Genomic DNA, 23,975 nt, shown 5'->3' with positions numbered 1-23,975 from the left:
ATTGTGCCTGGAAGCAAAGTGGCTGGCAGTGCAATTCTTTTAAGGCTAGGGAAAATGTATTCCCTGTAGTGTGAGCCCATCAGCAATCTTGTTGCATCATTTGCACCAACTGAAGCTTCCGAATACTTCTGAACAAATGTAATTTCTTAGTGCACATACATATGAAATTAACATGAATATCAGCATTTACATGCAAATGCTCGTAACTTCAGTGAATGTCGGAATCACTGGAGATGCAATGGAAAGTGTTATTAGTCACCCAAATGTGATTCTATGGAAATAGATAGGTGTCTCTGGATTACCACAACATTTATATCACACCGGCAGTATTCCGATATGAATTTCAATTCTGGACAGTCTTTGTATGGTGGTGGAAAGTGATGTCAAGTCACAGCTGACTCATGAAGTCCCTTTAAGGTTTTCAAGCCAAGAGATATTCAGAGGTGGTTTGCCATTGTTGGCCTCTGTGACATGATCCTGGTATTTCTTGGAGGTCTCCCACGCAAATACCAGCCAGGGCTGACCCTACTTAGCTTCCAAGATCAGACACAATTGGTCTAGCCTGGGCTATCCAGAACAGGATAGATAATCTTTGTAGCATATATAAAATTGTAAAATGTTGAATGTTGGAATGAAGAGCAACAGTTCCATGACTAAGCAACACAACTGTCCAGAATTGCTACAGGACACAGGATTTATCATTTTGAGAACTTCAGCTCCCCTGCTATGCAAATTAATAGTCCGCATGGCTGGAAAGATAGCTCTGAAAATGTGTGGGAAACAGCTGATTCTTCAGAATTGGAGATGGATAAGCAACACACCTTGGTGTCAGGAATTTACTATCCCTGAAGAATTGCTTCACCTTTCTCATGACCAGCAGAATAACCAAGGCCTCAGATTCAGCGGAAGCTCACAGGAGCACAGCTCCTGAACCCTTCTGAGAGTTCTACCTGCTCCTTCCCACCTTGTCTATTGAATAGTAGGTGCAGCTGCATAACAATCCCTAGATGAGCTCCACCACATATTTTTCTACAAAATAACCCCTGGAATAACCCATGTAAAAAGTACATGTGTGCAAATTAAATCACATACGTCATACATACCTCAGAATTCATCTTTTATAAAAGACCTTTGAGTTTTTTCAGCACAGTGTATAGTAAACCAGTTGGCAAGATCTATAATTAAAGTCTTGTGAACAGGTACAAGACAAAATAAAGTAGCGCAAGTGATGGGAACTTTCAGTTCTTTAATGTTAAGTATAGGTAGGAGAGTTTTGTAGATACTATCAACTACCCAATAGGAAAAATAGTGGATTCTAGATCAAATCAACTTGAATTCTCCCTAGAAGCAAAAATGAATAAACTGAGGCCATTGTACTTTGGCTACATCATGAGAAGACAAGACTCACTGGAAAAGACAGTAATGCTAAGAAAGTAGAAGGCAGTATGAAAGGAGGACCAGGTATAAAATGGATTGACTAAATAAAGGAACCCATGGCCTTCAGCTTGCAAGACCTGAGCAAGATTGTTCATGACAAGACACTGAATGAGGATGCTGATGTAGAGGAATTAATAATTTCCCTCACATGGTTTCTAAATCTAAATTCATTCTCCCAAGTCATCTGCCTGTAAGTTTTTTCCCATTAGGACAAAGAAGAATTCCAAAATTAGATCATAAGAATGGCCTTGCTTCCTCCAGCACCAAGATCTCAGTCTAATTCATACTACATGTACTGCATAAATGCTCTTATATCTGCCTCCTAAAGACATGCCAGATGTGACACACTGCACTTCTTAAAGCTTAGAAGTGCTTTACAAACAGCTGAAGAATGAAGAATGTTTCTTTACAGAAACAAAGCCTTGAGTGATGGACTGCTCCAAGCAATCTGAATGGTTAGCATCAGATGAGGAGAGAGAGAGATTTCAGAGCTGAATGTTGAGAAGGAAAATGCATTCAGAATTCAGCCTTGACCAACAGAAGTTTAACACAGACAGGAAAACTAAGGGGAGTTGGCAAGGACAAATAGATAGTTAGATGGAGACTCTCATTCAGGCCAAAGAAAGGGGACAGATCTTCTAGAGAGATATGAAAATTCCCTTCCCAGTCAAACAGGGAGTTAGTTCTGAAGAGTGCAGGTCTAGTGTGGTTAGAAATTGCCTTTAGAGACCTTATGAGTCAGTTAAAAACTCAATATGAGTACTGGTGTTTCAAGAGAAGGGGTTTGGTTACTGAAAAGAGTGTACCAGCTTTCTGGAAACCAAAAGAGCTAGAGAATATTCAAAGAAAGTGTACTGAAGTTTTTTTGGAAAACACTGGAACAAAAGCCTCTCAACATAAAGACTTAAGTCACTGTGAGAATCTTAAGAAACTCTCATTAGCCTGAAACATAAGAATTGAAGTCTGTGCCTGTACTGGCTTTACCTCAGAAATTTCAACCCCTTGTTTCACCTGATTTTTCCTTAGGGTTGCCAGGCCCCCAGTCCAGCCAGGGGATCCCCTAATCTGCCAGGTTCTTATCCGCTGGCCTAAAGCTGGCCAGCAGGGGAACCCCACACCCAACAGGGATGTCATTGTGCACTGTCCCTGATGTGATGATGTCACTCAGAACTGACATCATTGCGTTGGACACATCGCACAACAATGCTCTGGGTTTGGGGCAAACTCTGTGGTATTGTAGCTAAAAAAACATGGAGTTTTTGCCCAAAACCTAGAGCATCACATGCTATGCCAGCAATGCAATGATGTCACTCCTGGGTGAGATCAAAATGCTGTGTGTACTTTGTGCATGCAGCTGAGGACTCTAGGAGAGGCTACCAGATTCCCTCACCGAGGAAGGTAGGATTTGGCAACCCTACCTTTCCCCTATAACAGGGGTGGCCAACGGTAGCTCTCCAGATGTTTTTTGCCTACAACTCCCATCAGCCTCAGCCATGCTGGCTGGGGCTGATGGGAGTTGTAGGCAAAGAACATCTGGAGAGCTACCGTTGGCCACCCCTGCCCTATATGTTGGATACAATATTTTGTTGATTTGGAATATAAAAATGTCTTGAGTGCCATTAACATTAAAGGAGGCTCCCAATCCTTTCCTCAGGTTCCTGGGCTGAGCAAACAGCCAAAATATTATACTTTGACATGGTGAGAAAGGAAAGAAGAAAACACATTACTAAGACAGGTCAGTCAGACAGGGACAGAAAAATGGAGGGAAAATCTTGCCTCTGAGAGAGGAAAGTTGGACAGGGGCTTCATACCAGAGCTTGAGCCTGCAGCACATCTTCAAGTGGTAGCTGGAGAGACATTAGGGTGGAGGTACATTTGGCCTGTGCACCTCAAAAAGGATATTATAGCATTGGAAAAAGTCCAGAAAAGGGCAACTAGAATGATTAAAGGGTTGGAACACTTTCCCTATGAAGAAAGGTTAAAACGCTTGGGGCTCTTTAGCTTGGAGAAACATCGACTGCGGGGTGACATGATAGAGGTTTACAAGATTATGCATGGGATGGAGAAGGTAGAGAAAGAAGTACTTTTCTCCCTTTCTCACAATACAAGAACTCGTGGGCATTCAATGAAATTACTGAGCAGTCGGGTTAGAACGGATAAAAGGAAGTACTTCTTCACCCAAAGGGTAATTAACATGTGGAATTCACTGCCACAGGAGGTGGTGGCAGCTACAAGCATAGCCAATTTCAAGAGGGGATTGGATAAAAATATGGAGCAGAGGTCCATCAGCGGCTAGTAGCCACAGCATATTATTAGAACTGTCTGGGGCAGTGATGCCCTGTATTCTTGGTGCTTTGGGGGGACAAAGTGGAAGGGCTTCTAGCCCCTCTTGTGAACCTCCTGATGGCACTTGGGCATTTTTGGCCACTGTGTGACACAGAGTGTTGGACTGGATGGGCCATTGGCCTGATCCAACATGGCTTCTCTTTTGTTCTTATGTTCACTGCCCAACTCATGACAGAAGGACAGAATTAAGTGGCAGGTATTCTTCAGACAGTATTATCTTCAGTTAAAAGTAAGAACATAAAAAGGAAACTGAATCTAAAGCAACTCATTTGAGCTTGGTGGACACTGGGCACATATGATTTGGATTCTTCTGCCACTGTGCTCAGACTGCAGAAGCCTCTCTTGTCACAAGAAGCTCACTGAGATGCCTCACTTTTTGCTTTCTGACAGCCAGTGGAATAATAATAATAATAATAAATTTTATTTATATCCCACCCTCCCCGCCTAGGCAGGCTCAGGGCGGCTAACAACAGTTCAATGAAATTATACAATATACAATATAAGGTGATTTAAAACAACATTTAAATTATACATTAATTTAAAACAACAATCTAAAACCAGTTCCAAATGTCTAGGTCATTCCATAGTTTAAGCGGCGGTGATCTTCCTGATGTTATTCTGAACACTTATATTATGGCAGGGGTCACTAGATAAATCGTTGGTGGATTAAACAGCCATCCTATCAACGTCTACAAAAGCCTGTTTAAAAAGGATGGTCTTACAGGCCCTGCGGAATTGGTCCAAATTCCGCAGGGCCCGTACCTCCTCCGGAAGTTGATTCCAAAGGCACGGGGCTATAACAGAGAAGGCCCGTGCCCGTGTACTCTGTAATTTTGCCTCCTTTGGCCCAGGGATAGTCAGTGTGTTCTTCCCTGCTGACCTCAGTGCTCTTTGGGGCTCATATGGGGAGAGACGGTCCCTCAGGTAGGCAGGTCTTCGGCCATATAGGGCTTTAAAGGTGATGACCAGCACTTTGTATCGGACCCGGTATGTAACTGGCAGCCAGTGCAGTTCACGCAGCCCCGGCTGTATATGCTCCCATTTCGGGAGTCCTAATAACAGCCTGGCCGCTGCGTTCTGCACTAGCTGCAGCTTCCGGGTTCGACACAAAGGCAGCCCCATGTAGAGGGCATTGCAGTAATCTAGTTTTGAGGTGACCGTCGCATGGATCACTGTTGCCAGGTCCCGGCGCTCCAGGAAAGGAGCCAGCTGCCTTGCCCGCTTCAGGTGGAAAAATGCCGACTTGGCAGTGGCCGCTACCTGGGCCTCCATTGATAGTGAAGGCTCCAGTAGGACTCCCAGGCTCTTGACCCGGCCCGCCGCTTTCAGCGGCACACCGTCAAAAACCGGGAGAGGTATTTCCCTTCCCAGAGCGCCACGCCCTACGCAAAGGACCTCTGTCTTCGTCGGGTTCAGCTTCAACCCACTCAGCCTAAGCCAAGTTGCCACAGCCTGCAGTGCCCGGTCTAAATTCACTGGGACGCAGTCAGGCCGGCCATCCATTAGCAGATAGAGCTGGGTGTCATCCGCATATTGATGACAACCCAGTCCAAAACTCCGGGCAATCTGGGCAAGGGGGCGCATGTAGATGTTAAATAACACCGGGGAGAGAACTGCTCCCTGAGGCACCCCACAATCTAGTGTGCGCCTCCGGGAGAGCTCACCCCCAATTGCCACCCTTTGTCCCCGACCTTTGAGGAAGGAGGAAAGCCATTGTAAGGCCATTGGAAGACCTTTTTATTTTGTAAGGCCTTTGAGACAAGGGATTATTTTTGATTTTTCTGATACTACTGCTGTTTTTTCTTGAATGCAGTCTAAAACAGAAGCTTTAAAAAGATTACTGTTTCAGGCTAAATTCTATTAATATATTATGCAAAACCATTATATGTCCAGGTTATACTTCCAAATAACAACGAACAGGATAGCTTTGAGCTATTTGTTCTTCAATTTTCTGTGTCCCAGCACTGTTGACTCTAGTTGCAAATGCCTTTGGAGGTGGAAGAACATCCATAGCAGTAGGGGTATCAGTTCAGATAGCAAACTGAACTACATCTACCACTAGCCACAATGTGCAAATCCATTTCCAGTTATGGTTTTCTTATTCCCATTGGCCAGTCAGTTACAAACCATAGTTTGTTGGTTTGAATGCAATGCTGTACCATAGTTTAAGTTCTTTATCCACTGTTTGGTTAAGAAGGCATTGCCAGAAAAAGTATAAAAATGCAGCTTAGCATAGCCTGTGCCATGTTTAATTGCTTTGCAATTTGCAACTGGACTTCTGCTGTCAAAAGCAAAAGAACAAAGAGAACAAACTTGAGAGCTGAGATAAGCTTATCTAGGGGAGTCAGCTAAGACCATCTGGGTAAACAACTTCAGGAGACTGTAACACACCAAGGATGCTGGTTTGCACAACCAGCCCTTGGAATGTCTAGGAGTCAGCAGAGAAAATTTACTCAAAAGTCTGAAATTTCAGTTCAGGTTGCAACTTTTGCACATACTCAGTGCAATGTAACCTAAGAGTATAACTGTGATCTGCCCTGAGACCACTTGCAGGGAGGACAGAATATAAATTTGAATGAATGAATGGAACACCTTTGCAAGGGTGTGATTCCCCCCCCCCCCCCCTTGCAGACCTATTTCTGTGATCACCGTATTTGCCTGGCAAATATATCTTTAAGCTTTGCTACCCAGTTTCTGTCTGTTTGGAACTTCAGCTAGACAATGAACCTTGTGAATTCCACCACAGAGTGTACATGCTCTGCTTCAGGACCTCGCAAGATCGATACTGAGCAAATGAAAAATGAAAGCAAGCTGCTTGGGTTTGGCATGATGTCTAAAGGAACCTAAGGGACAGAATGAATTCAGTTATACTAAACTTACAGACACTGGCTCCAACCAAAATGACTCATGAGAGTACGCAAACAATATCTGGAAGGATTTCATCCTGTTTGCCCAGTCTCCCCTATCCCATCTTCTTCAAGGAGTGGAAATCAGGAGGCAAGATGGAGATTTGTTGCTGTGAAGACAGCAGAATGAGGGAAACTGTAGTGCTTGACCATAATCTGTAGCAACTGCTCTGGATCCCTTTCTTTCTTATCGTTGACCTATACATAAAATCAAAAGAAGTTGTGGCACCTAGGCACAGTGCCCAGAGTGAATCAGAGGGCAGAATGAAGTGAAAACAAACAAAAAAGGCTGTTTATTGGCCTTAGCTCTATAACTTTTAAAGAAAAAAATCATTACCTTTGTTTTCCTGAAACTGCCCGCCCCCTCCCCAAAAAACAACAACTAGGCCAGTTTTCTTTCTGAGCAGTTCACAATCCAACTAGGCTTGCCAGTCCCCAGGTCTGGATGGGGGATCCCTCAGTTTTGCAGGCCCCTCCCTACCTCCAGCCAGCTGACCAGTGGTGGGAAGCCCCACCCCAACAGCCATAATGTGTCTTTAGATTGAAGGCAAGTTCAGAAGCTTGTAACTGCTTCTGTTTTGGAAGTGGTGTGTATGCCTTTAAATTTCAGCTAGACTGACACTGGGAAGGGGCAAGCAGGAAGAGCTGTGTGTGTGAGAGAGTGAAAGTGTGTGTGTGTGTGTGTGTGTGAGAGAGAGAGAGAGAGAGACAGAGAGCCCAGTCCCTCTGTTCACTTTGCATTCCTTTCAGAAGCTGTTTGTGTAGTAAAAGTGATAGTTAAGAGTTAACTAGAACCTGAGTATGGGATAGAGGAAAACTCCACCCTCTAGACCAGGGGTGTCAAACTCATTTGTTATGAAGGCTGGATCTGACATAAATGAGACCTTGTGGGGCCAGGCCATGTTGGGCCAGGCCATGTGTGTACCTATTTACGATTAGGTAGCAGAAATATAAACTTTATAAAGGATACAGACAAACACAATTAAAGATTTTTTTTTTTTAAAAAGACTTAAAACATGCTTAAAACGTTAGCATTTGTTGGTCTTAAAGGTGCTTTCTTTGTATTTCTCCCATGGGATCCAGGGAACAAGGCAAAGGAAGCTTTGATTCTTTCCTTTCTTCCCCAGGGGACCAGGAGGGGGAGGAACCACAGACAATAGAAGCTTTGGCTCAGTAACTCTGCTATGCAATTCAGAGAGCCTGGCTCTGCCTTTCTCCCTAAGGGAGGAGCCTCAGCCAATGGAGAAAATAGTGGTTTTGCTCTGTAGCTCCTGTGGAATTGAGTAAGCCTTGCAAAGCAAGCTGTTACACAAAAAGAAGCAAGAGATAGAGAGAAGGAAGCAGATGACAGCCAGTTGCTTGGGGGCCTGATAGGAGCCTTCTGGGGGCCTGATTTGGCCCTCAGGCCCCATGTTTGGCACCCCTGCTTTATTGGCCTCTCTTTCTGTAAGCTGACTGAAATACAGCAGATTTTACATTTAGTGAACTTGGGTGAGTAAAGCTATCTATACCATTGCCACAGAGTGATCACAAAAGTGTGGGCATGCAAACTGTTTATTTTGGCTGCTTTGTATGTGTGCATTCACTTTCATTTTAGTGGAAGTGCAGCTGCTGTGGAACCACTGAGAGCCAGTTTGGTGTAGTGGTTAAGTGTGCGGACTCTTATCTTGGAGAACTGGGTTTGATTCCCCATTCAACTTGCAGCTGCTAGAATGGTCTTGGGTCAGCTACAGCTCTCCTAGGAGTTGTCCTTGAAAGGGCAGCTACTGTAAGAGCTATCTCAGCCCCACCCACCTCACAGGGTGTCTGGTGTGTGTGTGTGGGGAAGGTAGAGGAGATTGTGACCACTCTGAGACACTGAGATTCAGAGTACAGGGCGGGATATAAATCCAATATCATCATCACCATCTGAATGAAAAAAAGAGAAGGAAATGAAGACTATATTCAGGTGAATTGCACTGCTGTATTTTTATTTTATTTTTAAGGGATGAGAAAGTCTTCTGGCTCTACTCTCGGACGGATATTTTTTTAAAAGTTTGCAATAATACATATTTTAAAATCAAGTAATAATCCAGGATCAGCATATTGCTTCCGTGTGTTCTCTCATCCACTATGTTCCAAAGTGATGTGCAGACTTTTCTGTCCAGCATTATTGATCTCAGCAGTTAATGTTAGAATAAATCATCACAAAGATATTACTTATCTGAATATGTATATTGGGGATTAATACTTAGGTTCTGTCATGGGAACTAAATCAAAACTGGCTGGTTGAGACGTGGCTACTAAATCTAAAGTGGAACTACGTCAGTTCCAGTTCCACTGAAACAAAAGATGTAATGTTTTGACTCTTTGCTTGAGGTGTCAAGGAATGGAATAAATGTATGGGGTAATCTAATTTTCCATCCCACTGCTGAAATGTATGCCTATATCAGTTATTTTGTTGTTTTAATCAGTTGAACACATAAAATTGCTTTATACTGACTCAGACCCTTGGTCCATCAAAGTCAATACTGTGTACACAGACTGGCAGCTCCTCTTCAGAGTCTCAGACAGAGAGGCCTTTCACTTCATATCACCTACTGCCAGATCTTTTTACCAGAGATACTGGGGATTGAACCTGGGACCTTCTGCATGCTGATCAGATGCTCTGCCAGTGAGCCACAGCCATCATTTACTATAGGTAAATGTTTATTTATATATTAGTTATTTACTAATGAAAATTTTAGTTGATTAATCTCCATTCACTAACCCATAAATCAAAAGAATCAGATAGATAAATTAACAGTGCTAAGCAGGTCCAGTCAGAATCCTACTGAAGTATACTCAGTATGGCTTATTCCCAGGAAAGTAGTCTTAGAATTGCACTGCAAATGTACTAAACCCTCTGTATAGGTGTTTTAAGGATGTAATGGAGGTACAACAGTTTTTCCTTACTGAATTACTATTAATTAATTGGAGGAGAGGGGAGCCATTTTTAGTATTTTCTCTTTCATTACCAGACTTAGTTACAGGGTAGTCCGTTACTTATGTTCTTATGGCTTTAGACCTAGAAGATATGGCTCTAACATCGGGGTGAGCCACTACCCTTTCTTTAGGCAGGAAACCTCTGCAAATATGACTTGATAACTCCGAGTGTGTGAGCCTCACAATACCGCGGGAAATCCATTTAGCCTGTAATCAGTCTTGGACATTGTACAATAAAGCAGGATCAAAATGAACTCTATAGTCTTTCTCTTTGAACAAACAGAATTATTTTAGTCTTCTTTTATATTCCCATCCTACCTGAAAGGAAATAATCTTTTCATGTGCCTACAACAGTGGTTCTTTCCTCCTCTCCCATCATGGGTTTTATTAGGCTAAGTCAAATACGGATGTGCTATTATCAGATCCCTTACGTTAGCGGCTTTCAACCGTCATTTCAGATATGTTAACAAGTCTTGTGGACATAGAAACAGCACTGCAGCTTTACTAAGCGTTTCCCCCAAATCACAAAGTGTTAATAAGGCCAACTTGCTCTCCATTGCCTCAAAGGGTAGTTTCAGTTATCTCAAATCACTATTCAGAATTCCTCTTCAGTCTAAAATAAAAATACTGTTTTTTCACAATGTTTTGAAATAAAATATGCATTTTTCTTCCTTTTGTTATTGTTGGTTTTATTGGCTTTACTGGCCACTTTATTGCATCAAAATGTCACACTCTCTTTCCACTGGAACACTATAGTAGAGTCTAGTCAGATTGCTATTTTTAAGTTATGATATTATCTCTCTCTCAAAACCCCTCCTCATTTCACTGTTAGGCCAGCCCTCAGTCTTGAAAAAGGACCAGACTTTGGCAAGAACAGGGTGGGTGAAGGTTTAGGTTGTTTTTTTATTTCTGTTTTACATTTTACACATCAAGAAAGGAGATCAACTCCAAGGCAATAGAAGTAGCAGATTCTGAAATATTCACAAGTGGGAGGAACAAGCACTGTGATATAATTGGACTGAAATTTAAAACCCAATGAAGTTACCAAGATATGAACAAGTAACTCATCAATAAATATAGTGCAGTAAAATCTCTTATGTATCTTGTGGCAATTGCTGCAGAACTCTGACAAAGTAAAAACAGAAAATGTATATTTAAAAAGCAACCCATCCAAAAAATTACTCTGCAAACCAGGCCTGTGATATATAAACATCTTCAGTCTTGAAGGCTCATATTAGGAAATTTTCTCCCTGAACTACACAGTATATATGAAGGAGCACTTAGCACTGAAAAATAAACAGCAGATTTAACAATAAGATACACCTTGGGCTGGTAGAGCTGCTGATGTAATACTCCTGGATTTTGTTCATTTGCTATTCCCCCTACCCCTAGACTCTACCAACTGTAATTCACTATTGCAAAAATGGTCTTGTCTTCCCATGGCTAAGATCAACACCCATAATCAGGAAACCAGGTCAAAACCAAACAAACAATCAACCATCCCCTAGCATGTTGTGGTGGTTAAGAGCCACAGACTCTATCAGGAGAACCGGCCTTGATTCTCCAGTCCTTCACATCAAGCCTTCTGTGTGATCTTGGGCCGCTCATAGTTCTCTCAGAACTCTCTCAGTTCCACCTACCTCACCGGATGCCTGTTGCAAGGAGAGGAAGGGAGGGCAATTGTAAGCTGTTCTAAGACTCCTTAAGGTAGAGAAAAATGGGGTACTCTGCTTCTTCTAAATTAATGGCCCAAGGGAAGAGTCAATGGAAACAACACCTCTCTGTGGGAAATACATCCTGTACATGCGATTCCCAGCTGGGCATAATCTCTGCACTTATGACAGATCAATATCTTTTGTGATTAGTTCACACCTGTGGTACTATAACCATCTTTCAGAGAAGGATGGAGAAGAAAGTGTGGGGGAAGATGAAGAAAGGACAAATCAGTTCCTCTGTACTTTCCCCTGGCTGTCTGTGGAATATGAAGTTCACAATTCATTCCTTATTTTTGTCAACTAGAACATCTACAGCTATAATGCAGAACATAGTAATAACTTAAAACATAATTTCTATGTATATTTCCATCAGTGACTCTTCTTCCTCCAGCTTTACAGCTACCCTGTACAGCAGCATAACCTTTCTACTTGTTTAAACCCAACCTCTTTTGGCTTTCAAAGGATTCCTCACACATCATTTACCTGATCATGGCATTAGTCCCCCCAAAAAGTAATTATACCAGAGATTGTTGTGCAATGAACAGATGGTTATTATACTGCAACAGGCATTTGGTACGCCTAAGACTTCTAGACAACTGCAAGAGCCCATGATGTCAAAATGGCAATGGTGTGTGGCTATTTTTTCATTAAATGAACAATAATCATTCTGTGGCCAAATTCTATAACTTAGATTCTTTCTGTATTAACTACAACTATCACCTTCTGATAGTGAAATAAGGAACTGATAGATGTTTTACATAAATTTTATCTTAAGAAAGAAGATTCACATTTGTGAACCATTACTATTTCAGTAAGATTTCTAGATCTAGCACACCAGGAGGAAATCCATTTTAATCCTATGATTGTTTCTGAGGGAATGTAGGAACAGGGATTGATATTTTCAGAGGTTTTGTTTTTATTATTTGCCAGTAATTTTTCCAGGGAGGACACAGCCAACATCTGCTTCTTGGCATTTCTAGGTATATATGTATATATATGTATATGTAAGTATAAATCGCTGTTACATCAGTAAATATTGCTCTCATTTCATTGAAAATATTCATTGAAAATATCAGACATTGGAATGCTTGTTTGGTTTTTTTGGTGGAATATGCAGGACTCTCTATGAATATGTATATCTTACTGGAGGAGAGAGAGAGAGACTCCAAAGGTCAAATGATTTAAGATTACTTTGCACATGTTTTGAAGGCTTGTTAACATTTTTCTGCTTTTATAAAGTCATTGTCTGGAGTTTTCCAAAGAGAGCAGTGTAAACATGCAGTGCAGGTGTTAAATGCTTAAGAATGTGTGTGCGTGTGTGTGTGTGTGTATGCATGTGCTCATAGATATACTTCTACAAACATTTTTTCATGTGTCAGAAAATTGTTTTCTCCCTGTTTTCTCAACTTGATTCTCTTTCCATTCATCTGCACCTCTTTTCCAGGTTTTGTCCCAAACCTGGAAACTTATTGTAATACAGTCTGAAAATAAAAAAAGAAACTGGAAGTAATAGTTGACAAATTATGACAGATGCTGGGATATGGGGCACTTCCCCTATACAACTGCATCTTGACCCAGGTAGGTAACACCAATTTCAATGTCAAACATTATATTACATGGCAAACATCTACACTGCAATTTTCATTTTTAAAAATTGTCTTTTTGTTTGAAAAAATGCAACATTGCTATTGCCCTTTTTAAAAACATATGGTTGGTTACATAAATAGAGTATCTTCCAAACAAAACAGCATTCAAGTGCTATGATTATCCAAGTTTTTCCCCTGTTGCCTTGATAGAAAATAAGTCAGGAACAATTCAGAAACGTTACTTTCACAAATCCTCTTAAATCCATCTTGAAGTTTAGATTCAAGTATAAATGGGGGAGGGGACTCATTGTCATGGATTCAATTTGTATTACAAAAAGTGAGAGCAACAGGAGAAATAACCCCATATGAAAATTGGGGAAATGGTTTCAAAATGCCATCACCAAACCTTCCCACTCTTTGCTAGCTTACTGCCTCCCCCAAACCAGAGGGAATCTCTGTTTGCCTCTGCAACCAGTAGTCAACCCAACTGTTGCAGAGATATGACTTGGTAGGTAAATTCTCCAGCAGAGAGCAGCTACCAACACATCTGTCTCTATAAAAGAATGCTGTAGCTACATTTTAACATGTTTAAAAGCAAAGGGAAAGGATCAGAGGGCTGGGGTGCAAAAAGGACCTGGGATTAATTTGCTATGGAACAGAGTTCCTTCTTTTTCCTTACCTTTAATATCAGGTCGGTGTGGTGCTGGTCCAGCATGTTTGCCTTCACGAAGGAGGTGATAATGACCCTGCCGTATCTCCCAGGGGTCTGCAGGTCAGAATAGAGACGGTGCTTGGACCGGTTGACGGGGAAGAGGCTGTTGACCAGGTTCCTCTCGATCTTGGCCAGGCTGTGTTTGGGGGCTAGCAGATATTCGACGCTCTCCTCGATCTGGTACCTGCTGAAACTGGCCCCCAGCAAGATGGAGATGAGCACAGGTGCAGAGGCGAAGAAGACCGGGTGGCTGGCAATGAAGTGGCCGAGTCTGGCGAAAGACGTTCTCAGCCCTCTGTGCAAGACCTGCCGCAACATTCTAGTGCAGAAGCAGCTCAGGAGGGCGAGGCGCGCACGATGGAATCTGAAGCTCTCCCAGAGCCGAGGCAAAACCATCGGGGAGCCCAGGCAGGCGGGAGCTTCCCCTCCGGGCTGAAACGGACCAGGCAGGCAACTCTCCCTCCCCCCCTCCCTCCCCCTCGGGGCGCCCTGGGTGCTGCTAGCGCCTCTTGCCTCCCGCCCGGCTGCCAAGGGGAGTTTCCCGGCGCCTCATTGTCTGACTTTAAACAGCAACAAAGACTCTCAGGGGAGGAGAAGGGAGGGAAGGGGAGGGGGGGGGGAGAAGGAAAGAAACCACGATCTTATTGGCGGCAACACCTATTTCTTTCTTTGTTTCTTTTTATGGTCGCTGCTTTTTTCCTGCCAAACCAAGTGGGTGGGATTCCCCCCCCCCTTTTTTTGTCCAGGAGTGGGATGCAGGGGGTGGGGATCGGAGGTGGTGCTGGGGGGGGGGGGATAAGACACACTTGCTGACTAATCTCAGTCGTGCGCCCACTCCCCGGCGTAGAGCAGAGCAGAGACACAGGCAGGGATGGGGGAGGGGGAAACCATGAAACAATCGCACGCGCCAGCACCAGAAACCTGGATCCTTTGGCGAGGTTTGCCCGGGATTTGGAGTCGGTCGTTGCTTTGGCTGCGGTTGTAGATCCACAGGAGATCTGGAGGCTACGGCCGATTACACACCTGCAGAACTGAATGAATGGGTTTCCTCCCCCATCCGCGCCTCGAAACGATGACAGGAAAGAGACTCGCCTCTTCCTCAGTCAAAAAAGCCCCGGTGGGAGACACGCACCGCGTCCAAAGCACACGCCGCCGCCGGAGTTCAGGGGCAGTTTTCTTCCCGGCTTTCCCATGACAGTTTACAAATGACTGGGCAATGCCCGGGTGGCTTAGCGCTGGCAGCTGGGCGGAGCAGCGCCTTCCCGACCCATCTGCCCCGGCTCCTGCGCGGCTCGGTCGAGCGAAAGAACCCCCAGGGGGTGAAAGACCGCAACAGAGCGCCCCAAGGACCCGACTCTGGCGGCGGCGCTCTTTAAGGTGGGGAACTTCGCCGGAGGGTCCCGGTCTGCCGGCAGCTGCCAATGGCCAGCAACCAGTCGCCTCGAATCCCTTCTACCTCGAGGGCTTCTTTTCTTTTTTTCCCCCTCGCAAAGAAAAAGGACCTGATGCTTCTTCAAGTCAGATCCATGTCAGCGCCGCTGGCGTGTTCCATCCCAGCGAAAGAGCAGCCCGTCGTCGGTTTCGGAAGATGCGAGGGGAAAAGAGGGGCGTCACAGTCATGCTCTGCACTGGTACCTGTCGCATGCCAAAGTTTGCGGCCTCACCTTTGAAGGATTCCCCGGAGAGGAACGTTCTGGACAGGACTTACCCGTACGCGGACGACCGTGGCTCCCATGGTGTTCCGACAGGATCAGCGCCGAGATACAGTTTCGTGTATTTCATTGGTTTCATTCTGTTGCTTCGCTTGGTCAGCGCATAACGAGGCGTTAATTGTGAGGAGTCAGAAACGTCTAGGCGATGCCTCCCCTTCTCCTCCTGCTCCCCCCCCCCCCCCTCGCCCCTCTGGGTCGGTCGGTCTGACTTTTTTTTGTCTCCCTGTCTGTTTTTTTTTTCTATCTCTGGCCCTGCGATGCTGTTTCAGTGGTCTTGCCGGTGCGGGAGCAGAAACTGGCCAGCCTCAAGCCTAAATGGGCATGTGCGGGTGGCTTGCACATGCCCATTAAAGAACGTGAAGCCACACGGAAGCCTCTGTCGGAAGGTGCCCGTAACCCCTTTCCCAGGGCTTGCCTTCAACTCCCCCCTTTTCTCAAAGGCAAATGGTATTACGAGGTGTGTGTGTGTGGGGGGGGGGGGGGAAGAATAGGCATAATTCCTTGTACGCCTGCGCGCGAGGGGACTGGGGCAACGCAGGAGGAGTAGCAAATGGGGCGTGAGGGGATGAGGAAGGCGGGAAGAAATCTCTCGGTAGAAAGGGAGGTGGGGAATGGGAAAACGAGGCGAGGAAAGGGGGAGCTGCTGTGGAAAACCCATCCCCTCGGTGCTTTTTATTAGCGTCCACTTCTTGCTGGGTCTTAATACTGGCTGCGGTGGTGAGACAGCGCAACTGTGGCATGTGAAGTAACGTTTAAGCAAGTGCTGTTCTCTCACGACTAACAGCAGCCTGATTCTACGTGTCTGGATTGGGGAGGGGGACTTTTAAGGGCCAGGGTTCCAGGCAAGTTTGAGTCCCAGTTTGCACACGGAGTGCTGACCTCTCTCGCTCCCCCCTCCTTTTATCCGGAAGAGCAAAAAGGCGAGACACATCCGTCCTTTCAGAAGCGTCTGTGCTCGATCACTTTCTCCAGGCACACCTGTTGGAAGGAGCCGGAGAGGTCTCGGCGCTGAAGGGCTTCCGTTCTGCGTAGGCGGGGCAATGACCTTCTGGAAGGAGACGTTGACACATTTCTTTTAAGCGCCCTGTGCTTTTAATGAATTGCATGGCAGGCAGAAATTGCCAAAACGAGATGGGGGATAGTGTAAGCAGCTGTAAAAAAAAAGCCCCCATCCCTTCGGGACTTTTTAATCTGAGTCCCTTGTCACTACAACAAGCACAAAGTCTCTGACCATGAACATTGGGCATTGCTGGTCCTCAGTGCTGCAGCTAGGTCTTGATTCTCTTCCTCCCCTACTCCTTTAGCTGGTGAGGTAAATTACTTTGCTTATAGAACCTGCACTGAGAGACCCTAGTACAAATCTCTACTTGGCCACCATCCCTGAGTCAGGCTTAATTTAGGGTACTGGGTTGTTGTCCAGATAGGATGGAGGAGGAGGAAAACATATTCACCACCTTGAGCCCCTGGTAGGAAGGGTAGAATAAAAGTGTTCAAATGCTCAAAATATTTTAGAATCCCCTAAAAGATGTAGGTCCAAATACAAACATTTTAAATAAATAAATATGGAAGATGAGATGAGAGAAAGGAAGCACACAAAGCCAGGAACAGCATTTTATAGAATCATAGAGTTGGAAGGGACCTCCAGGGTCATCTAGTCTAACCCCCTGCACAATGCAGGAAACTCAAAAATACCTCCCCCTAAATTTACAGGATCTTCATTGCTGTCAGATAGCCATCTAGCCTCTGTTTAAAAACCTCCAAGGAAGTAGAGCCCACCACCTCCCAAGGAAGCCTGTTCTACTGAGGAACCACTCTAACGGTCATAGGGTTGCCAATCCCCAGGTGGGGGCAGGGGATCCCCTGGTTTGGAGACCCTCCCCCTGCTTTCTGACGACCCTGAAGCGGGGGAAAATGTCTGCTGGGAACTCTGTTATTCCCTATGGAGATTTATTCCCATAGAAAATCATAGAGAATTGATCCACGGGAATCTGGGGCTCGGGGGGGCTGTTTTTTTGGGGTAGAGGCACCAAATTTTCAGTATAGCATCTAGTGCCTCTCCCCAAAATACCCCCCAAGTTTCAAAAAGATTGGACCAGGGGGTCCAATTCTATGAGCCCCAAAAGAAGGTGCCCTTATCCTTCATTATTTCCTATGGAAGGAAGGAATTGAAAGGGTGTGCTGTCCCTTTAAATGTGATGGCCAGAACTCCCTTAGAGTTCAATTATGCTTGTCACAGCCTTGATCTTGGCTCCACCCCTAATGTCTCCTGGCTCCACCCCCAAAGTCCCCAGATATTTCTTGAATTGGACTTGGCAACCCTAAATGGTCAGGAAGTCCTTCCTAATGTTGAGACAGAAACTCTTTTGATTTAATTTCAGCCCATTGGTTCTGCTCCTACCTTCTGGGGCCACAGAAAACAATTCAACGCCATCCTCTATATGACAGCCCTTCAAGTACTTGAAGATGGTGATCATATCGCCTCTCAGCTGCCTCCTCTCCAGGCTAAACATGCCCAGCTTCTTCAGCCTTTCTTCATAGGACTTGGTCTCTAGTCCTTCTCTCCAACCCCACCTGAACACCACTTTGCAAAAGGGGCTACCTTTTACAATGAAGGCAGTGGCACACACCTCCCAATAGGTACATACGCACACCTCCCCCCTCCACATGGGTGGCACAGAAGATAGCTCCTAAAAAGAGCTTAGGTCCAGTCAAGGCACCAAGGCATAATCTACAAGTGTGGTACAAATAAAAACAACATTTTAATTGTTTTAATTTATCTTTTTGATTTATTTACTTAAATATCCCCCCCCCCTTCCTTACCTCTTGGCTCAAGGTGACTTACAGTAATAATTAAAACACGGTGTTAAAATTAAACAAGAAAATAGCACACACACACCCTAGGACGTCTGCTATTCACAGCCCATCAACAGCCCTGGCAAAGAAATAGAATCTCTTCAGGATGCCCATTCCACAGAATGGGAACCACAATGAAACAGGCCCATGGTCTTCTAGTTGATGCTATGTAGGCCACTCTAAGTGTGGGAACAGGCAGCAACCTGAAGACTGTAGTTGGTGCACAGGAATATAAGGCAGGATTGTTCCTTCAGATATGTGGTCCATAGGCTTTTAAAATTGTAGTCAGCACCTTGAATTGAAGTTGGAAACAAGATGTCAACCAGTGTGGTGGTTTCAACCAGGTCAAAATATGTCCCCATCAGCTAGTCCCTAACAATTGCTAGGCTGCTGCATTCTGGACCAGCTACAGTTTCCAATTGTTTTCTAGGACAGCACAATGTAAAGCATGTTGTACTAAGGAGAGCCAGTTTGGTGTAGTGGTTAAGTGTGCGGACTCTTATCTGGGAGAACCGGGTTTGATTCCCCACTCCTCCACTTGCACCTGCTGGAATGGCCTTGGGTCAGCCATAGCTCTGGCAGAAGTTGTCCTTGAAAGGGCAGCTGCTGTGAGAGCCCTCTCCAGACCCACCCACCTCACAGGGTGTTTTGTTGTGGGGGAGGAAGGTAAAGGAGATTGTGAGCCGCTCTGAGACTCTTTGGAGTGGAGGGCGGGATATAAATCCAATATCTTCTTCTTCTTCTAATCCAACCATGAGGCTACAGAAGCTTGCATTGGCGTGGCCATATTGATTGAGTTTTTTAAAAAAGACATTTTTTTTGTAAAACAATTTTTATTATTCTGCAACAGATTATATTAATATTCAGTTATTAAAAATTTAGTACCAATACATTGCATCACATTTTCCACCTCCCTCCCCCCCTTTTCATGACTTCCACCGGTGCATTTTACTTAAAATACAACAAAAAAAAGGTAATTTTAGCATTTTAAGAATTTTCATAAAAATCTTATAACTATAGTTCAATAAAGATAAGGAAAGAACCATTTACTACAATTATTGTCCATCTTCGTTATAGTCCTTTAGTCCCCAATCCTTATCCTAAAAATGAAATAAAATTGAAGAAATATATATTCTCATGATCTCATAATCTCACTTCAGCTGTAATCCTTATCACAATAGGTTGAAAAAAAGAGGGTATATTCACATTTTTAACTATAGTTCATTTGTCTCTCCCCTAGCATTTAACTATTATCAAAAATCACCATATGTCCTTTCACCTTCCATTGTTTTTCAACATACTTCTGAAATTTTCCCCACTCATTATTAAACTTTTCTATATCATATTCTTTTAAGATTCTTGTAAGCTTGTCCATTTCACTTCGATGCATAATTTTCATAATCCAGTCCCACTTTTCTGGTATTTTATCTTGCTTCCATATCTGCACATACAATGTCCGTGCAGCTGAAAGCATGTACCAAAGTAGCGTTCTATCTTGTTTAGGAAAATTTTCCATTTGTAATCCCAACAAAAAGATTTCAGGTGCCTTCTTTATGTTGTAACCCAAAATCTTTGAAATCTCTTGCTGAATCATTTGCCAAAATTGTGTTGCCATTTCACAAGTCCACTACATGTGGTAGAAAGATCCTTCATGTTTTTTACATTTCCAACATCTATCAGACACCTGATTGTTCATTTTCGACAGTTTCTTAGGAGTCATGTACCACCTGTACAACATTTTAAAACAGTTTTCTTTAATATTATTACATGTTGATATCTTCATAGAGTTCTTCCATAAATATTCCCATTGCTCCATCTGTATTTCTTTATTTATATTAATCGCCCATTTTATCATTTGAGATTTGACCAATTCATTCTCTGTAGACTATTTCAATAATAGTTTATAAATTCTTGAGATCAATTTTTCATTATCTCAAACAGTTCTGTTTGTTCTTGTCCTATTCCATCATTTCTAATATCTTGTTCAAGCAAACTTTTAATTTGTTGCAATTGAAACCAATTATACATAATCCAATTTTCCACCAATTTTAATTCTACCTTACCCCCTTGTATTTTTAACAGTTGTTTATATGATAACAATTTCTCTTCATTGATATCTGAGTATAGCTTTATTACTTCTGTTGGCACAATCCAAAGAAGCTTCCTCTTATCCCCATATTTTTTATATTTTGACCAGGTTTTTAACAAATTCTTATATAATGATGTAGGAAAAAGCCATCCATCTTACTTTTCCCATAACACAAATATGCATGCTAACCAAAAACATTTCCATGACCTTCTAGTGTTAATAATGTTCTATTTAACAACATAATCCATTCCTTGATCCACACCAAACAAACTGCATCATGATATAATTTTAAATTCAGCAATTGGAAGCCTCCCCTTTCTTTTGCATCGGTCAAAATTTTTATTTAATTCTTGGTTTCTTGCCAGCCCATATGAATTCTGAAAGTTTCCTTTGCCATTTATTAAATTGTTTGTCATTAAATTGTTTGTCAATATAATTCTTGGTAACACATTCATCTTAATTGCCGAAATTCTGCCCAGTATAGACAAATTCAACCTGTTCCATTTTAATAAATCTCAATCAATTTTCTGCCAGAGCTTCTCATAATTATTTTTATATAAGTCAATGTTTTTTACTTTACTTTAGAAGTCACTTCACATTCTGTTAGTCTTTGTAGTTCTTCCTGTTTAATCTTTGACATGTTTTTACACAACATTTTTGACTTTTCTTTATATAGAAGCCTGCCAGTTCTCCAAATTCTTTTATCTTACGAAGCAGCAATGGTGTAACTTGAGTTGGATTTTAATTTATAAACATTACATCATCTGCGAACTCTGTATTTATAAGAAAAACCTTTCCGTTTCAGTCCCTCTTTCTCCTTATCTTCTTGGATTTGCATAAGCAATATCTCTAAAGTCATTATAAATATCAATGGAGATAGAGGGCAACCTTGTCTTGTTCCTTTACTGATTATCATTCTTTCTGTCAAATTTGCATTTATACAGAGTCTTGCTTGTTGTTCAGTATAGATTGCCTTCACCATTGTTATAAAATCTTCGCCCAATCTCAATCTCTCCATCACTGCAAACAAAAGTCCGAATGTACATTATCAAATGCTTTCTCTGCATCCACAAAGAATAATGCTACTTCTTTTTCAGGATGTTTCTCATAGTATTCGATAATATCTATTACTGTTCTGATATTATCTCTTATTTGCCTCCTGGGAAGAAACCCTGCTTGCTCTTCTTTAGTAAAATTATTCAATTCTGTTTCAGGCGTTCTGCTAATATTCTAGCATATATTTTATAATCATTATTAAGTAGCGAAATTGGTCTGTAATTTTTTACATTCGTGGTGTCTCTGTCTTCTTTCGGGATCAACAAAATTACTGCTTCTTTCCAAGTATGAGGTATTTTCCCATCTATTCTTACAATATTCATCAATTTCTGAAGTTTTGGAAGTAGAGCCACCATGAGGACTTTATAAAATTTTGCTGTAAAACCATCTGGACCGGGAGCTTTTCCCAATTTCATTGAATTAATGCCGCTGCTATTTCTTCCTTTCGAATTGGTTCATTTAGTACCTTCTCCATATTGTCTGTTAAGAGATTTACCTTAATTTTTTGTAAATATGCATCTATTTTTTCCTTGTCCACCGCATGACTTTTAAACAACTTGGCATAGTATTTATAAAATTCTCTAGTATTTATAAAATTCCTTCCTGGTCAACAATTTCCTTATCTCCCACAATAATTTTATTAATAATTTTATTTTCCCTTTTCCTTTTCATTTGCCAAGCCAGGTATTTTCCAGGTTTATTCGCACCTCCAAAAGATTTTTGTTGAAGCCTTTTTAGATTCCATTCGACTTCTTTATTTAACAAATGTCTTAATTGACCTTGTAGTATTGTAATCTCCCTTATAATTTTCTTTTTCCCAGGCCTCTTTTTAAGCTCCCTCTCCTTCTTTCCAATCTCTTTTTGTAAGTCTATCATTTGTTTCACTTTGGCTTTTTTTAATCTTTATTGTTCAATGTAATTAGGATACCCTCATTACTGCTTTATATGCATCCCACACCATTTGGAATTGAATGTCATTTTCATTTATTTGAAAGAAAGCTTTGGTCTCCTTTTCCAGAGACTCTACTACCACCTTTTTCTGCAGCAAATCTTAATTTAACTGCCATCTTAAAGTCTTTTTAATGGGTTTTGCCAACCACATTAGTGGATTGTGGTCTGCTCTTATTTTAGGAAGAATCTCTATTTTTTTTGTTGTAAGTCCCAGATTTTTTGTAATCCATAACATATCGATCCTTGAGAAATAATTATGTCTTGCTGAAAAGAAAGTATAGTCCCGTACTTAAGGGTTAAATTCCCTCCATATATCCACCAAACTTTCTTGCTTAACTAGTTTGAAAAATGACTTTGGTAGTTTTCCTTCATTATTCCCCCCCCCCCCCCCCAGATATGTCCAGAATATTTCTAACTGTTCCATTAAGTCTCCCATTAACATAATTTGCTCATATGTCACTTGATCTAGTTGTTGCATAATATTCTTAAAAAAAGAGTCTTTTGCTCCATTTGGGGCATACAATCCCAATAACAAAGTTTTTTTATGGTTCAGCATCACTTCCACTGCAATAAATCTGCCATCTTTATCTTTAAAAATCAGCTTTGGGTCTAATTCTTGCTTCACATAAAAAACCACACCTCTTTTTTCTCCTTAGACAATGAACAAAATTCCATACCTAGTTGCTTATTCCATAAAAATTTGTAATCCATTTGTTTGATATGTACTACTTGTAGACAAATTATATTACATTTTTGCTTCCCAATCCAATGAAAAGTTGCCCTTCTTTTTCGTGGTGAATTAAGTCCATTTACATTCCAAGATAATAATTTGTAATCCATCATGGTTTTCTATTTTTAATCTGTACCTCCAAATTTTTTATTCTCCTGCAAAAATTTCGCCATGTCTTGAGTGGTTGTGATGGTAAACCTCTTCCCCTTGAATTCAAAACCCAGACCTTCTGGAAGTATCCATCGATATCTTATTTTACTTTCTCTCAGCTTATCAGTCAGTTTTTTATATAGTCTTCTATCATTTATGACTTTCCTTGGCAATGCTTTCATAATTCTTACACTACTGCCATCCACCTCCAATTTGTTCTCAAATTGTTTACTTAAAATTCTACCAACCAAGTCTCTTGTCACAAATCTTACTACCACATCCCTTGGTAATTTACTTCTCCTTGCATAGTCTGAGTTGACCCTGTAGATGTAATCATAAAAGTAACTGGTTTCATCAGGATCATCTCCCAAAAATCCAGCAATTATTTTTATTATATACGTCCTTAAATCAGTCTCATCAGTTTCAGGCACCCCTCTCAAACATATCTGATTTTCCATTAACTTGCAATCTTGTAGTACTGCTTTCTCCTGCATTTTTAAATTGTGGAATCCACTATATTTATTCTTACATCCTGGTCCTTCACTTTCTCTTCAACCTCCTGCATTTTCTTTGACACTGCTTGGAAATCTTTACTGAGAACTTCTATATATTTTTTTTAATTCTTTCTTGCATTCAGTTATAGAGTCTTTAATCACTTTAACCAATCTTGCCTCCATGGCATCCATTTTATCTTGTGTTTTATACTTTTTCACTTCTTCCAATGTCTTAGCCCTTGTCTGTATCTGCTTTGCTCCTGGTTTTTGGGCT

General features: G+C 42.1%; 1 protein-coding gene across 1 annotated transcript in view; it reads right to left on the bottom strand.

The window, feature by feature from the left end:
- Positions 1 to 14,244, bottom strand: part of PTCHD1 (patched domain containing 1) — a 67,369-nt gene extending 53,125 nt beyond the window's left edge. Inside the window, exon 1 of the mRNA XM_060234073.1 lies at positions 13,634 to 14,244. Coding sequence (XP_060090056.1) covers positions 13,634 to 14,062 — 429 coding nt within the window. The 5' untranslated portion in view covers positions 14,063 to 14,244. The remainder of the gene's footprint in view (positions 1 to 13,633) is intronic.
- Positions 14,245 to 23,975: the final 9,731 nt, after the last annotated feature.

This window comes from Heteronotia binoei, chromosome 3 (assembly GCF_032191835.1).
Source record: "Heteronotia binoei isolate CCM8104 ecotype False Entrance Well chromosome 3, APGP_CSIRO_Hbin_v1, whole genome shotgun sequence".
Taxonomy (NCBI): domain Eukaryota; kingdom Metazoa; phylum Chordata; class Lepidosauria; order Squamata; family Gekkonidae; genus Heteronotia; species Heteronotia binoei.
This window is presented reverse-complemented; position numbering and strand designations above follow the sequence as displayed.